Source organism: Symphalangus syndactylus, chromosome 13 (assembly GCF_028878055.3).
Source record: "Symphalangus syndactylus isolate Jambi chromosome 13, NHGRI_mSymSyn1-v2.1_pri, whole genome shotgun sequence".
Lineage (NCBI taxonomy): Eukaryota > Metazoa > Chordata > Mammalia > Primates > Hylobatidae > Symphalangus > Symphalangus syndactylus.
This window is the reverse complement of record NC_072435.2, coordinates 71,394,587-71,411,016: the sequence shown is the minus strand read 5'-3', so window position 1 is coordinate 71,411,016 and position 16,430 is coordinate 71,394,587. Positions and strand designations below refer to the sequence as shown.

The 16,430-nt window shown below is 36.2% G+C and overlaps 1 protein-coding gene across 11 annotated transcripts in view; it reads left to right on the top strand.

The window, feature by feature from the left end:
• NAP1L1 (nucleosome assembly protein 1 like 1) overlaps positions 1 to 5,987 on the top strand; it is a 37,764-nt gene extending 31,777 nt beyond the window's left edge. For 5 of the 11 annotated variants that reach the window (XM_055240094.2, XM_063615095.1, XM_063615097.1 and 2 more), the window contains 7 exons: positions 287 to 432; positions 527 to 546; positions 2,929 to 3,051; positions 3,797 to 3,826; positions 4,332 to 4,382; positions 5,120 to 5,163; positions 5,864 to 5,987. In XM_055240094.2, coding sequence (XP_055096069.1) covers positions 287 to 432; positions 527 to 546; positions 2,929 to 3,051; positions 3,797 to 3,826; positions 4,332 to 4,382; positions 5,120 to 5,155 — 406 coding nt within the window. In that variant the 3' untranslated portion in view covers positions 5,156 to 5,163; positions 5,864 to 5,987. Of the gene's footprint in view, positions 1 to 286; positions 433 to 526; positions 547 to 2,928; positions 3,052 to 3,796; positions 4,017 to 4,056; positions 4,153 to 4,331; positions 4,383 to 5,119; positions 5,192 to 5,863 lie in introns of those variants that run through there. The other 6 variants (XM_055240093.2, XM_063615094.1, XM_055240096.2 and 3 more) reach the window with 3 other exon arrangements.
• The last annotated feature ends 10,443 nt before the right edge of the window (positions 5,988 to 16,430 follow it).

Below are 16,430 nucleotides of genomic sequence, written 5' to 3'. Positions count from 1 at the left end.
GTGCTTTTCAATTTTCCTGTAATTCTCCTTGGACCTGTGACTGTCTCACATATATTTCTGCAAAGGAATGCTTCTTTAAATTATACTATGTGTTTGTGCTAATTGTAAATATGTTTATTTTAAATATTCGCTTAGAAATAAAATTTTTCCCTTTATACTGCTATAGAAAACATTTGAAGCAATTCACTCTTCTAAAATTTGAAATCTAAATAGAACATTTACTTCTAAAAGTTTAGCAGTTGAAAGATTGTCAATTGTAATATATTTTTTTTCTTTGTTTTGCAAGGTGTCAGATAGATTGGAAAAAAGGAAAGAATGTCACTTTGAAAACTATTAAGAAGAAGCAGAAACACAAGGGACGTGGGACAGTTCGTACTGTGACTAAAACAGTTTCCAATGACTCTTTCTTTAACTTTTTTGCCCCTCCTGAAGGTAAATAATGTTTTAGCTTGAGTATTAATGGTTGTTTTATAAAAAGCATTGTTTAGCTTCTTATTCATTGTAATTTCTTTTCTCAATTTTGCAGTTCCTGAGAGTGGAGATCTGGTAAGTTGAATTTTTACATATTTATTGAATTGTTACGTATATTTGAAATTAAAGCACTGAATTTCAAAAGTGGAGAGTGGGATGGTTGTTACATTGAGTTCTGAGGCCTACAATGCATGGGGCAGACTTTTTGGATATGAAAAATAATTCCATTCAAAATGGTATCAGTGCCTCTACTGAGAAACGCTGAGATAAAAAGCTTAAGGTTTTCTTTTCTTTTGAAACTTACACATATTGCTATGAGGGATTTAACTTTTCAAAACTATTGTCTTCCTTAGTAAAACCAGAATATATTAAGTCATATACTGTTATATTCCTAACTACGTTATGGTTCGAATTCATTCCTGAATTTGTTACTCCAATGTAAATATGGTTTCATATTGTGACTAAGTATGTTCACATATATGGCATATGGCAAAGAACATGAAATGTTCCTGCCATATAGACTGAACTGAAGAACAACCTTAAAGTCTATACACGCAAGGTATGTTTTGAATTTGGTTTTCTTGTGGGCATGTTTTTGAATTTAAATTAACTGAGATAGTTTAAATAGTTTGTACATATATGGAATTAGAAATTAACCTAAACTGAATACTTTTGAATTGGAATACTCTTGGCTAAGACTTAGAACAAATCTGTAAAAGGCAAAAGTAAGTATTTCTGGCTTGGCTTATAGGACAAAAAAAGAACATAAAGCAGTGTGAATTTCAGGTGAGAAAAACTACTTTAAGTATTAAGATAGAGCATCACACTATTTTCATATCAGTGGATGGGTTGGAGTTTGTGTTCAAGTTCTGGTTTTTTTTTTTTTGTTACTAAATATTGATGATGACAAAACAGTCTAGTTAAGGATAGAAAACCTCCACCTGTGGTTTGAATTCCTCCCCACCCCCCTTTTGGACTTTTTTATTTATTAGATTATGTTGTTGACTCAAACATTCATGGAATTCACAGCGGGTGTGCTCATTGTTTAGTATCGTAGAACTTAAAGTGGGATTATTTTATTTTATTATTATTTTTTTTGAGATGAAGTATTGCTCTGTGGTCCAGGCTGGAGTGCAGTGGCGCGATCTCTGCTCACCGCAACCTCTGCCTCCCGGGTTCAAGCAATTCTCCTGCCTCAGCCTCCCGAGTAGGTGGGATTACAGGCACGCGCCACTGAACCCGCTAATTTTTGTATTTTTAGTAGAGACGGGGTTTCACCATGTTGGCCAGGCTGGTCTTGAACTCCTGACCTCAGGTAATCTGCCTGCCTTGGCCTCCCAAAGTGCTAGGATTACAGGCGTGAGCCACCGCACCTGGCCAAAGTGGGATTATTTTAATTGTGAATAATGTCAGACCCACTTTTGCCATGTGTTTTGCCATTAAATAGAAATCCTAAGCCAGGTACAGCTTCAGGCACCTGTAGTCCCAGCTGCTCTGGTGGCGGAGGTGGAAGGATCACTTGAGGCCAACCTGGGCAACATAGTGAGACCTTGTCTCTAAAAAAGAAAAGTGTTAGGGGCACCTGATTTAGTTAGTATATTGTCTTTCTGAACTGGGACTGTCTCATTTGGGATTAGTAGACTTAAAACTGTACAACTGTTTGGGTACTGTCTTTTAGGAACTATAAAGTGATCCTCTGTGGTTGTTTAATATGTCCTGCTATTTGCTATATACTTAACAATATTAACAATAACTGTATATTAACAGTAACCCAAGGGTTTTTTTTTTTTTTCTATTTGGTGTTTTCAATAATATTTTAAAAGGAAAATTGCGGACATGTAACAGTTGCTTTTATGTATTTATGTTTAAACCAGCAAAAACTAAGCAGTTCTAATTTTTATTCTTCACAATTTATCTTAGTATGCATACTGGCCTGCTAGCTTATTTTCTTTTTGTTAAAAACTTGGAAAAGTTATTAAGGAAATTTAAAAATGACAAATCATTTGTTAACATGGTGTGAGAAAAATCATGGAAAGTAAAAAGTAAAGTTAAGCATTTCTCCCTTCATCATATAATTTAAACTGAAGAGTCTATCTTTTTTTTTTTTTTTTCGGTTGCCCAGGCTAGAGTACACTGGTGTGATCACAGCTCATTTCAGCCTCAAGCTGCTGGGCTCCAGCAGTCCTCCCACCTCAGCCTCTCAAGTAGCTGAGACTACAGGCGTGTGCCACCCTGCCCAGCTAATTGTTGATTTTTTGTACAAACGCGGGGGTCTGACTATGTTGCCTAGGTTGCTCTCGAACTTCTGGGCTCAAGTGATCCTCCTACTTTGGCCTCCTGAAGTGTTGGGACTACAGGTGTGAGCCATCACACTCAGCCTCTAAGAGTCTTACATGTGCCAAATTAAGTAACACAGTTATTCCTAAATTTTCTGCTTTTGTTTTCCTTTAAAAATAGGATGATGATGCTGAAGCTATCCTTGCTGCAGACTTCGAAATTGGTCACTTTTTACGTGAGCGTATAATCCCAAGATCAGTGTTATATTTTACTGGAGAAGCTATTGAAGATGATGATGATGATGTAAGTGAATTTGAATCCTGCAAAGAAATAATTGGGTGAGGGTATAGTGGTCAGAATTGGTAATAGATTAGTTTAGTTTTTAAGAAGCAGGACATAATATAATTCAAAATTAGGCTAATTACTGATGTTCTGTATATAGCTTTTCTGGGTTTTAAATATGTCTCCTTAGGATTTTTGGATTCATTTATCTTAGCTTTTAATTTTCTGCTAATAAGATTCTTCTGAGTTATGAAACTTTTTTATGTTTGGTTAGTGCTATAGATCTATTATGCCCTTGCCTTGACTTCACAGAACTAGGACTTTTTTTAGTGCACAAGAAAACATTTACTGGGAGGCATAGAATTTCTATTCAAGGTAGTATTGAATGATGATTAGGTTAAGATTAGGTTGCATATAGATGTTTTGAATATGTTTATTGCTCAACGGCAATGTTTAGAGTAGGCTTTAGGTCCTTTTCGTACAGTGCATTCCACATTTAAGTGTAGGGGGGAGTAATATTTACAGTAATACTTGTCTGATCATCCACTTTATCCATATGATTGTACTCTGTTCTTTAATTTTATAAATTGGCAGTGAGCTGAGTGATTCTTGCAGCTACTATGTGTTTTAATTTATAATCAGCCCCTTGATGGAAAGTAGGTTTTCTCTTTTTAGACAATAGTTTATACAGTGATAAATGTTACTGATGCTACTCTGAAATGTGTGTTACATTCACTCAACACTTAACGCTGTTTTTCCTTTTCAGTATGATGAAGAAGGTGAAGAAGCGGATGAGGTAATGTTTACCAAATGAGCAAATAATTCTCTGTGGTTAACACATTGAGAAGCAAATTGAATGACTTATGTATTCCTTTGCTATAATCATTCTGTGATTTGGGATAAAAACATTTTGGAAAACATGATTTTAGAATTCTACAGCCAAACAATGTATGTATAAGGTTTCAATAAATAAATTGCAAAACTCAGCAACATTTTTTTATTTCAAATAATTTTGTTCTGCTGCAGGGTTATCAGCTCTTTGAAGAAGTCAAAAGCTGCAGTAAACTTTTCCAACGTTGGCTGCAGTAACTATTTTCAATAAAAGCTGTCTGGATGTCTCAAGTTGTGTTGGGAAATTTTTCATATTAGAAGCTTTCAAATTAAATTGTATTATCATCAAACTCTGTAATCATGAAAATCTGTTGATCCGTAGAGTAACTTGTATTAAATTTTCCCTACATTATGAGCCAATTTACCTACTATGTACATACTTCATGGATGCATTTTGAACTTTAATATAGGAAGGGGAAGAAGAAGGAGATGAGGAAAATGATCCAGACTATGACCCAAAGGTGAGCAAAATTAGTGCTGCTTTCTATGAAATTTAAGATAGCTAAAGTAAGAGTTGGTGTTTCTGAGTATCAAGTTTCTCTCCGTTAGTCTTTAATAAATAAAGCCTATTGACTGGATAACTTTCTTTTTTCAGTCCCACTGGCATTTTGAACAGTACACATAATTTCAGTGGACCTTTTTCTAAAAAACATTGTTTTTTGTTTGGACTTTGTACTTTTTATAGTTTCAGGTACAGTGAACCCTAGGATTCTATTTTAATGGGACAAATTATAACAGTTTTTAAGCATTAGAAAATAAACAGAGGTTTTTAAAAGATCTGGTTGTAGGAGTGTTTGGGAACTGGGGAGCAGTGCAGTTTGTTAGATCCTTCCAACTACTCTTACTCAGTCCCTGACAGTCCTAGTCTATTATTCCTGAGAATTTGTTATATTAGGATTAGCAAAAGCAAAGCTGATTGGTAATATAGCTAACATAAATTGCTTGGTAACTTTATTTTTTTAAGATTATGGTTTAGCATGTGTCACATTTTATGGAGTTAATTCTACAGTGTAAAGTTTGAGCTTGATTTTAGCATTTCAGTGACTTGCTAATAAAATAAATAATTTACCACCATTGTCCTATACCATTTCTTTTGACAACAGTGAGCTACTGTTATAATTAAGGCAGTAATTACTATTGAGAAATTCACTGAAGCAGGTAGAAGAAGATAGATTGACTTGTTGTTTTCCTTTAACAGAAGGATCAAAACCCAGCAGAGTGCAAGCAGCAGTGAAGCAGGATGTATGTGGCCTTGAGGATAACCTGCACTGTAATAGCCTAAACACAACTCTTATTTACTTACAGCCTTATTGTTTTTGTATTTTCTTGGTAGACTAGGTAATTTTTTTTTAAAGGACAGGAAACTGATATTTTAAAGACCAATTTGTTCTACCTAGCATTTTAACTAGTTTTTCTGCCAGATATGTTGAATGCACAAATTCTGTCATGCATGTTCATTCATTGCTACATAATTTGGTTCTTCTGGAATATTTTTATGTAGCTCTTGGAGTACAGCTATGAAAATTAACAACTGTTAAAGGAAATACCTTTTTTTTTTCGTAATTTTTTCCTTGAAGAACCAAAGTATTTTTTCAGCTGGTTGTTGAATAGGGTTAAGTCCGCTTGGATTAGCTGTGCCTTTCATTACTTTGTTACAGAAATGCAGTGACTTATACTAAGACAATTTATTGTTTAAAAAAAAAATTGGCAAGACAACTATATGGTTAAGAATTTCCAGTATGACCACACCCAATAACTGTATTAGAGTGTTTAATGGATTACTGTGTTTTAGGTGACATAGTTAACTGTAAAGTAACCTGACGCAGTATAGTTACTGGTACCACAGTGAGGTGAATAAAACAGGATTTTCAGAAGTTAGCCTGAATTTAACTGTACTTTTAAATTTAACCTCCATTAACTAAGCATCTTTTCTTTGTGGTAGGGTCTACCTTCTGCTTCCCTGGAAAGGATGAATTTACATCATTTGACAAGCCTATTTTGAAGTTATTTGTTGTTTGTTTGCTTGTTTTTGTTTTTGCAGCCTAAAATAAAAATTTCAAATACAATTTTAGTTCTTACAAGATAATGTCTTAATTTTGTACCAAATCAGGTAGAAGCAGAGGCCTACCTTGAATTAAGGGTTATACTCAGTTTTTACCACATTGTTGAAGAAAAGGGTACCAGCTTTGGAACAAGATACTATACTAATAAGCAAGTGTAAAAAAAAAAAACAAAAAAGGAAGAAAATCTTAAGTGATTGATGCTGTTTTCTTTTTTAAAAAAAATTCAAGTTCATTTTCTTTGGGTTAGAGCTAGAGAGAAAGCCCCAGGCTTCTATGGTTTCTTCTAATTCTTATTGCTTAAAGTATGAGTATGTCACTTACCCATGCTTCTGTTTACTGTGTATTAAAATGGGTAGTACTGTTTACCTAACTACCTCATGGATGTGTTAAGGCATATTGAGTTAAATCTCATATAATCTTTCTCAATCTTGTTAAAAGCTCAAAATTTTGGGCCTATTTGTAATGCCAGTGTGACACTCAGCATTTTGTTCACACCATGCTTTGATAACTAAACTGGAAAACAAAGGTTAAGTACCTCTGTTCTGGATCTGGGCAGTCAGCACTCTTTTTAGATCTTTGTGTGGCTCCTATTTTTATAGAAGTGGATGGATGCACTATTTCACAAGGTCCAAGATTTGTTTTCAGATATTTTTGATGACTGTATTGTAAATACTACAGGGATAGCACTATAGTATTGTAGTCATGAGACTTAAAGTGGAAATAAGACTATTTTTGACAAAAGATGCCATTAGATTTCAGACTGTAGAGCCACATTTACAATACCTCAGGCTAATTACTGTTAATTTTGGGGTTGAACTTTTTTTTTTTTTTTTTTTGACGACAATGAGGGTGGATTATTGGATTGTCATTAGAGGAAGGTCTAGATTTCCTGCTCTTAATAAAATTGCATTGAATTCATTTTTAGAGGTAATGAAAACTTCCTTTTTGAGAAGTTAGTGTTAAGGTCTTGGAATGTGAACACATTGTTTGTAGTGCTATCCATTCCTCTCCTGAGATTTTAACTTACTACTGGAAATCCTTAACCAATTATAATAGCTTTTTTCTCTTTATTTTCAAAATGATTTCCTTTGCTTTGATTAGACACTGTGCTTTTTTTTTAACCATAGTTCATCAAAATGCAGCTTTTTCTGAACTTTAAAGATAGAATCCCATTTTTAATGAACTGAAGTAGCAAAATCATCTTTTTCATTCTTTAGGAAATAGCTATTGCCAAAGTGAAGGTGTAGATACTACCTAGTCCTGTTACATAAAGGGGATGTGGTTTGCAGAAGAATTTTCTTTATAAAATTGAAGTATTAAGGGATGTCAGTGTTTATGCCATTTTTCCAGTTCCAAAATGATTCCATTCCATTCTAGAAATTTGAAGTATGTAACCTGAAATCCTTAATAAAATTTGGATTTAATTTTATAAAATGTACTGGTGATATTTTGGGTGTTTTTTTTTTTTAAATGAATGTATATACTTTTTTTTGAAGAGTGGAGAGTAGTGATGTCTAGAGTGAGCTATTTTGTGCTGAGGCCACTATGTTCTGTAAATATATAATTGTAAGAGCAACCTCACAATCCCTGCTAAGTGGAGTTTATTATTTGAAGACGAAAATGGAATTCCATAGTTCCCAATAGATTATATTCTGAGTTATTATTCTGAGTTATCTACAAACATTTTTGAGACATTTTAAGATTTGCCTTTACACTCTGATTGTAGTTTCCAGCAGCCCATGCAGACTGCCAAGTAAGTCTCATTTTTTCCTGTTAGAAATGGTGAAATATCATATAATCACTTATAAAGAAAACTGATTAGAAAAAATTTTAGTGTTGTTTGCTTTATGGTCACTCAAGTATGGTAAGTGTTCCACAAATTCCACAAATTGATTAGTTGATAGTTTAACATGGATGTCTGAAAGCCACGTATATAATTTCTTAGGATTCTTAAATTAGTAAATCTAGCTTACTGAAGCAGTATTAGCATCACTATTTTAGATTGCAAAAACACCTTAATTGTGTGGAATTGGCTTATAGAGTGGTACTTAAGAAAAATGGGATTCTACCTCTATTTCTGTTTTAGCACACTTAAACAGGAAAGGATATATTAACTTTGATAAAAATATTCTGGTTGTGTGAATAGGTTAATGATATGGTAAGGCCCCTAAGATAACTGAATTAACTGTTTATTGTAATTGTAGGCCATTCCCATTATTAAAAATAAAGACAAAACTTTGAGTAACTGAAAATCTTATCGTGCTATATAGAAATATTGAACTAATATTCAAATATTTGAATGCTTTGGTTTCAGGGATTGGTTTAAAATTGGAGTCCTTTTTTATGGGTTAGTCTTAACAAAAATTTAAGTGTTTATATTTTTGACTTTAAATCAAAACAAATGTTATTTTAAATGTACAGAATAGATTGATAGTGCAGAAGCACGTAAGTTCTTCATAGGAGCTTTAGAAAAGAGAAATATATGCTAATACAGTTTTTTTTAATCTGCACTGTACATATATACTTGGTAATTATGGGCTTGAGTTTGTTTTTGGAAATATGTGTTCATAATTTAGGTAATTTGCTACTTAAAGCACTAAGTCTCTGATACCTGAAAAGTACATGTAAATGGTGATGGTGAAATAATACTGCAGTTAACTTAATAGATGTATACTGGTGATTTTTGTATGCTGGATTAAAACTCCAGATATTAAAATATAACCTGGATAAAAAGCCAAGTTCTTGGACTGATTGAGGATCACTTACATGACTTTACGGAAATGGAAACATCTTTGTTGGTATATGAAATTATTTTACTCAAGGATAAGTATTTATTCATAAGAAATTTTGATTGATGTATTATATTTTCAAAAATACAGTATGCTTTGCATCTTGTGTTTCTTCCTTTTGACATCATATTGTCAGGTTTTCCAGTTTACAAAAATTAAGTTATTCACTAAAATCTTAGTACAGAAAGTCCCTGACTTATAATGGTTTGACTTAAGACTTCAACTTTATGAATTTATTGGGGTATTAAACGCATCTTCTACTTATGTTTTTGACTTACAGTGGGCTTATTGAGGCCCGACCATGTCATCCTCAAGCCAAGAGTCTGAATAAAAGAAGAAATGGGGTATTTAGAAATAGTAGCTTGCTGGCGGGAAATAAGTCAGTCTGGTTGTTTAATTTTCCTATGGGAAATTGGGCATTTTAAGTTTTGTGGATCCTAGAACAAATTGAGTTTTATTATTTTGAAACCCGGGATAAAATATTACATAAAAGCATTGCTTTTTAGTTTCTTACATGTTTTATTCATTTATTTTTATTTTTGAGATAGAGTCTCGCTCTGTTGCCCAGGCTGGAGTGCAGTGGCATGATCTCAGCTCACGGCAGCTCCTGGGTTCAAGCGATTCTCGTGCCTCAGCATTCTAAGTGGTTGGGATTACAGGCATGCGCCACTGAGCCCAGCTGATTTTTGTACTTTTAGTAGAGATGGGTTTTCACCATGTTGGCCAGGCTGGTCTCGACCTCCTGACCTCCAGTGATCCTCCCACCTCGGCCTCTCAAAGTGCTGGCCTCTCAAAAGTGCTGGGATTACAAGCGTGAGCCACCACGCCCAGCCACTTTCTTACATGTTTTAAACTTAAAGCCAAAAAGAAGGAACTAGGAATGTGTGATTAAACACGTGAGTGCCAGAAGTCGACAGATCTCATATCCAGAGTTGAAGGTCTTATTCATAATTTTATCATTCATAATGCATTAGGCAGTTGCGGCTCTGGTAAATTTCATGAGGTTGTAAAATAGTTTCTACCAGAATGCTCAAAATTTGTATGAGAGCTTTTAGCTGAGATTCTGAGAATCTGTAGGAATTTGTGAAGTGAGAGGAAGAGCCTCTAAGCGGTGAGCAGTGCAGGTGGAGGAACAGGAGGAAATACAGGCGAAGGTCCCAGAACAGAACAATTCAGGCCACATTCAAGGAATTGAAATAACTGGAAATACAGGTAGAAATACAAGTGGCCAGTCCATAGAAAGTTTAGCTGTGGAAGTCCTTTTAATGGGTTTAAAACACTGGAACCACCTGTTACAAGAGTATTTCACGTGAGGATGAGGATGACCATTTCATGGTAGAATTTTTTTTTTTTTTTTTTGAGACGGGGTCTTACTCCATTTGCCCAGGTTGGAGTGCACTGCTGCAATCAGCCTCTCGAGTAGCTGGGATCAGAGGCACATGCCACCACACCCAGCTAATTTTTACATTTGTTGAGGAGAGGTGTTTCACCATGTTGGCCAGGCTGGTCTCGAACTCCTGGACTCAGGTGATCCACCCATCTTGGTCTCCCAAAGTGCTGGGATTACAGACATTAGCCACTGCACCTGGCTGAAAGATAATTTTTAAAGGAAGACATGATTGATAGACCAAGTCAGCCATTTGAAGGTCAGAACATTTGAGGTAGATGGGCCCCAGGGGCCAGTAAAGGCCTCAGGGTCATATATGCAACTGAAAAAGTAGGTTAAATGACAGCAGCAGTGAACAAGATGCTGTTAGAGAGCTGTTAAGATAATTTACTTAGCCAAGAACAAAAGCTTTAAAAAAATCGCTGAATAAAGTTTTATCTGCAGTGAATCCCCTTAGTCAAACTCCAGATTGGTGTTTTGGGGTAACATCACTATTACGGCTGTCCTTCAACTCTGAAAATAGTTGAAAGAATTCCAGTATATTCTTTATCAGCGTACTTTTTGGCTCAAAAAGTTTTCTAGTCTTATAGGCGTTTTCTGTTTCAGCCCTGGAATGGGCCATTTCTCCAAGGATTGCTGGCTTCTTAGAATAGGGAGTATTACTTAGAAACTTAAATCCAGTTGCTGGATGTGCTCTTTACAGGGTATTTCTAGGGCCTTTCAGGTGAAAGAAAATTTGTACATGTATCATAAAAACTGAACGCACAGTGGATACTTTGAAGTTGAATCAGACAATGTTATTTTTCCTACTGCTACTACCCTCCATATTTGTAATTATCTTCAAATAAGTGGAATCAGTTGATCCAACTAGGAAAGTAGATGAGGTTGCTCTGTAGGAATAAGAATCCATGAATAAAAATGGAGATCTAGTTTTAGACTAAAACTTTTCAGCCCCTAAACAAATGTCTCTGCCATCAAATTTTAATGGATATGTATGAGAATACAAGTCGTGTCTTTGGGTAGTAATGTCTTTAAACACAGGCTTTAGAGTCTGTCTGCCACCTGTTGGTTCAGCATCAGTGTTTTCATCTGTATTGCGAAAGATTGTGGTGAACATTAATAAGGAAACAAAAGTACTTAGAGCCTATGAGCACTTCCTAAACATAAGAAAACCTAAAATTTGTGATTGGGATTACTTTTTAAATTGGTTTTTAGAACTTCATTTCTGAACTAGTTGGGGTTTTCTTGGTTCAAAGGCAAAATTCCTCCTAGATAAGGGATGCATTACTCAGCGTACATAAGAACACTGAGACTAAGACTAGATAATAAACGTATGCCTCGTTTTGAAAATTTTACATGTTGTAAAAAACAAAAAAATTGACCTTAACCTGAAGTCAGCTAGGTTGGAAAATCTCATCTCATTCCTTTCTTGTATTATTTTAATACATGTGTTTTCATATGCTAATTTACTTTCTTTGGCCTTTGGCAGAATCCAGAAATGATCTAGGGTAAAACGAAATGAAGTATCGCTATATATTTGGATTTCTCATGCTTCTGAATACCCAAATTGTCATTATTCAGGCTATCCCTTCTATCTCCAACATTTACCTGAAGCCCTGGACACTGGTCTGGATGTGACATGGGTGTCTGTCTTGAGATCAGATGTGATTTTAGACTTGGATTAGGCCAGTCAACACAGTTTTATTTTTATTATTTTTGAGATGATTCTCACTGTGTTGCCCGGACTAGTGTCTAACTCCTGGGCTCAAGTGGTTGTCTCACCTCAACCTCCTGAGGTGCTGTGATTACAAGTGGGAGTTGCCGCACTTAACTACGGATTTCAAAACTAGAGACTGGACCTGTTGTCTTTGCTATTGTTTTGGCTTGGTGAGTGGACTTAGCCACTTCACAGCAACTTGGAGATGAACAGCCCAGCGTATTTAACCTGCATTTGCACTATTTCAGCTCTGCTTGGCTGCGTTTTCTTTTACTTCTGCTACTGGGCTTTTGTGCATGCGTTTTACTAGTTCAACATAGGATCTCCTTTTCATCAGTACCTACTCTTTGGTTCTATAAATCTGAACTGGTTTTGAACCAGTTCAAAATACTCTAGAAATACTTGCTCATTAATGAGTTTCCTAATTTCCACCACTGGGCTTGGAACTTGGTAAGTGTACAGTAGTAAAGTTTTGGATGTATAGGTCAGTTAGGATTTATCTAGACCCATTCAATGTACCAACCATAATCCTGTGTGGGACTGTGTAGCAAGTCGAATGATTGATTTTCAGTAGCTCAGTCTCTAAGGCCTTTTGTAGTTGTCATATTCCTGTAGATTGAGAAAACCAATGAAACAAAGCTGGATTGTGTAGACAGTTAGCCCTTTAATAATGCGGGGGCTAGGGGCCCCAGCTTCATTCAGTCAAATCTATGTATAAGCTGATTTCCCCCAAAACTTGACTGATAGCCTACTGTGGAAACTTTACCAATAAGTCATTTAACACACACTTTGTATGTTATGTGTATTATATACTGTAAAAAGTAAGCTAGAGAAAATGTTAAGGAATTGGAAATATATTATGGCCAGGTGTGGTGGCTCATACCTGTAATCTCAACACTTTGGGAGGCTGAGGCGGGCCAGTGACTTGAGGTTAGGAGTTCGAGACCAGCCTGGCTAATATGGCAAAACCCTGCCTCTACTAAAAATACAAAACTTAGCTGTACGTGGTGGTGGTGTGTGCCTGTAGTCCGAGCTACTCGGGAGGCTGAGGCAAGAGAATTGATTGAACTCTGGAGGTGGAGGTTGCAGTGAGCCCACAAGAATTGACTGAACTCGGGAGGTGGAGGTTGCAGTGAGCCGAGATAGTGCCACTGCACTCCAACCTGGGCAACAGAATGAAAGTGTGTGTGTGTGTGTGTGTGTGTGTGTGTGTGTGTGTGTGTGTAATTAGGTGGAACTGGATTATAAAGGTCTCAATCCTCATTGCCTTCATGAGTAGCTGAGGAGGAGGGGGAGTCTTGCTGTCGCAGGGGTGGTAGAGACTGTGTGTAAGTGGACCCTCTTAGTTCAAATTTGATATTCAAGAGTCAACTTAGTTGTTTTTTAAAGTCAAGAGAAGGCATATCAATAGTTGCAGTTACCTAGTACTGTGTAACAAAACAACCTCCAAAACTTAATGGCTTAAAACAAGCAAAATTTTTCTGACTGGGTTTAGTTTGTTGCAGTCATTTTCCAAAATGACCAAAGACATCAAAGCTTAAATTACATATTGTATGCCTGTTCAGGGAGAAAAACGTATGCTTTTCCCCATCATTTTGGAATCTTTTACTTGAATTATAGCTGGACAATTGATTTCCAGATAAATACGTAGTGAACTCCTTCAGACAAAAATGTCAAGCTTGATCGGTAAAGGATCCTCAAGTGGTATGTATAAGGTGACCATTAAGTACACGTGTTTTCAAAAGTTGGATATAATGTAACTAGACTGAGAGGTTTTGAGAAAAACTTCATTGCTATTCCATGCATAGTTTTAAACTAGTGGGATTTCAGTTTACTGTATTAATCAGTAATTTGGGGAGAACTAAATGTTCGTTTAACATTAAGATAATAAAAATAATGCCTTAATCATACTTGATTGAGGATATTAATTCCCTTTTTATGCGTAAGGATAGAAGTTAAGTAACTTTTAACAATGACACAGTTGATTTGTGTTGGAGCCAGCATTTGGATGGCCCTACACTTTGCACTGCCTTGTAGATATTTCTGTCACACAACTAGTGGTTAAATAAGCATGTTCTTTAGGCTGGAGCTTTCAGAGATGAAATATTTTAGAGACCAGATTAATCTAGATTTCATTTTAAACAATATTCAGATAGTCTTTGCTTTTTCTCTCCCCTGCCCTGAAGAGTTTGTATTTATTATAATGTTGTATGACACAGCCCCGATACAATATGGCTTATATAGGGTTTTCTCTTAGGCTTAGACATAGACTCTGGGACTGATATGGGAGCTTCGTGGTTCTCAGGCAGACTTTCATTCTACTTTTTGGCAAGTTGGTTTATTATCAAGTGGCTGCTGGGGCTCTATACATCATGTCCAGTTTCAAGGTACAGGATGGGCTGAAGGAGGCTAAAGGCTACTGGCATCCAACCTCTTCTGTAAAAAGAAGAACCTACGGTTTATGCTTACAGTGCTAAAAGTAGGGTAGTAAATAAAGTAGAGCTGGGTGTGAATGCCAAGGGAGGTTAGGATGACAGCCACATTGGCCACATATGTCGAAATAAGTTGATTTAGAAAAGGATTATTTGATCAAGGATATCCTGGAACATAAAGCAAATAACTACATTTCAGAAATAAGTGAACAGGGCTAAGAAAAGTAATTTTCTTTAAATACGGCCCAAAAGGATTAATTATGATTGGAGTCCTACTTTGCCCAAGGCTTTTTATTTCATTTTGCATGATAACCTTTCTCAGAACCATGCATGCATAAATGAGGTTGAGACAATGACTTAAAAGTGTAAGTGAAATCTCATTAGAAACAAAACCTTTCTGGTTTCTGACCTGTTGAAGGGGTGCTCATTGTCACTCAACAGGGATTTATTTAGGTAGTTACAAATTGTGATGGGGGCAGTTCTAATGGGATTTGCTTTTTCTGGTAGGTTTAGTGGCAACGTACAAGCTTGCCATAAACATTTCCTGGATTTTATCTTTTGTAAAAGTGTTACTCCACCTTTCTGAGTGGCTATCCCACAGAATTCTTTTATCCCTTTTACTCTTAGATTACCTTGTCTGTAATGAAACTTACCCTCTCTGAAGCCTAAGTTCCTCTTCTAAAGTAACACCACTACCACCTTTTTTCTTTATTCTCATGTTTTTGGGAGGAATTGTCTACACTCACTGCTATATGTCCTCTATCACTTAAGAAAGGTCTTTGCCCATTACTGGATTTTTTATTTTTTACAGAGATCAATAGTGATCAAATTGAACAGCCTATGTCCTCAGGCTGTGTGTTCTGTGGCAATGGAAAAATGACAGCAAAAGAGGGAAATATCCTTGGAATTTAGTTCCTTAAATGGAGGTATTTGCCCAAGTGACTGTCATATTTGAGTTGCAAACAACGGGTTGCATTTACTGGGTTTCAGAGTAGAAGCATACTTAGGAAAGGTGGTAGGTGTTCTTGGGCTCTTAAGTGAGGATAGAGGATTGCTTCCACTGTTAGTTACTGGGGTATCTTGTCACCCCAAAGACCCAGAGCCAGAATATCAACACTTTTGAGTGACTGCAGTTTTGTGACAACATAATAGTGGTTCTGTCAGCCTCCTTCATTGGATTACCTTCCTCTCTGCTCCATTTCATCCAGTTCCATGTTTTCGTTTGTCACTTAAAAGCTAATATTACCATAACAAGTTTACAAATAATCAGACTCCCTGGTTACTTGTTAATATTCAATAAGATAGCCTGCTTGCCCGTTTTGAATAATATCAATACATTTCCAGACAAAACGTTAGTCATTTCCCCTCAGTTTAAGTGCTGTCAATCAGCTCTCCGTTAGGTACAATGGCGAAAACACTCATCCAGGATCTTGGATATTTAGTGAAATAGACATGTGAAAATCGGATAACTACTCATCAGAGTTTGAAGTGATTAGGAAGGAATTAACTCAGCCAGAGGAAATCTGGGATTTGAATAGGGCTTTGAAGAATGAAAGGTTACAGAGGATTTGGGAAGGTAAATTGGAGGCCGGGAGGACAAGGAGATGTATGACTGGCACTCGCTTAAGGTTGAGTGGAAGGAGAGTCAGAATAAGTAGGACCCATTCTGTGGAGGACTTGCCATGCAAGGGTAAGGAATTGGAATGTTGTATACAATGGGAGGCGAATAGAAGTTTTCTGTCATGTTTTAAGAGTAAAACTGAAGGCCGTGTGTATGAGTATGGATCAGGTGATTGGGCCACCCAAGAACTTAGATGAGAGAAATGAGAACTGAATTAGGCTGCTGACAGAACAGAAAGGACGAAGACAGCTGATGGACGGTGCTTGGATCCACAAGTAGGTTGTACTACAGTTAAAAAAAAAAAAAAAAAAATAGCGCTAAGCACTCTTAGAAAGCACTTGCTTTAAGCTGTTACACAGATTGGTCACTAGGAGGCATCAGTTCATCAACTACTAAGGCGAAAAGGAAGGCAGCTCTGGACACCCACCTACGAAGTCTGGATAGTTCTGTGTTAATACTTAACGTTTTCAATTCAAGGACTTTTGGAAACTAGAATCTAG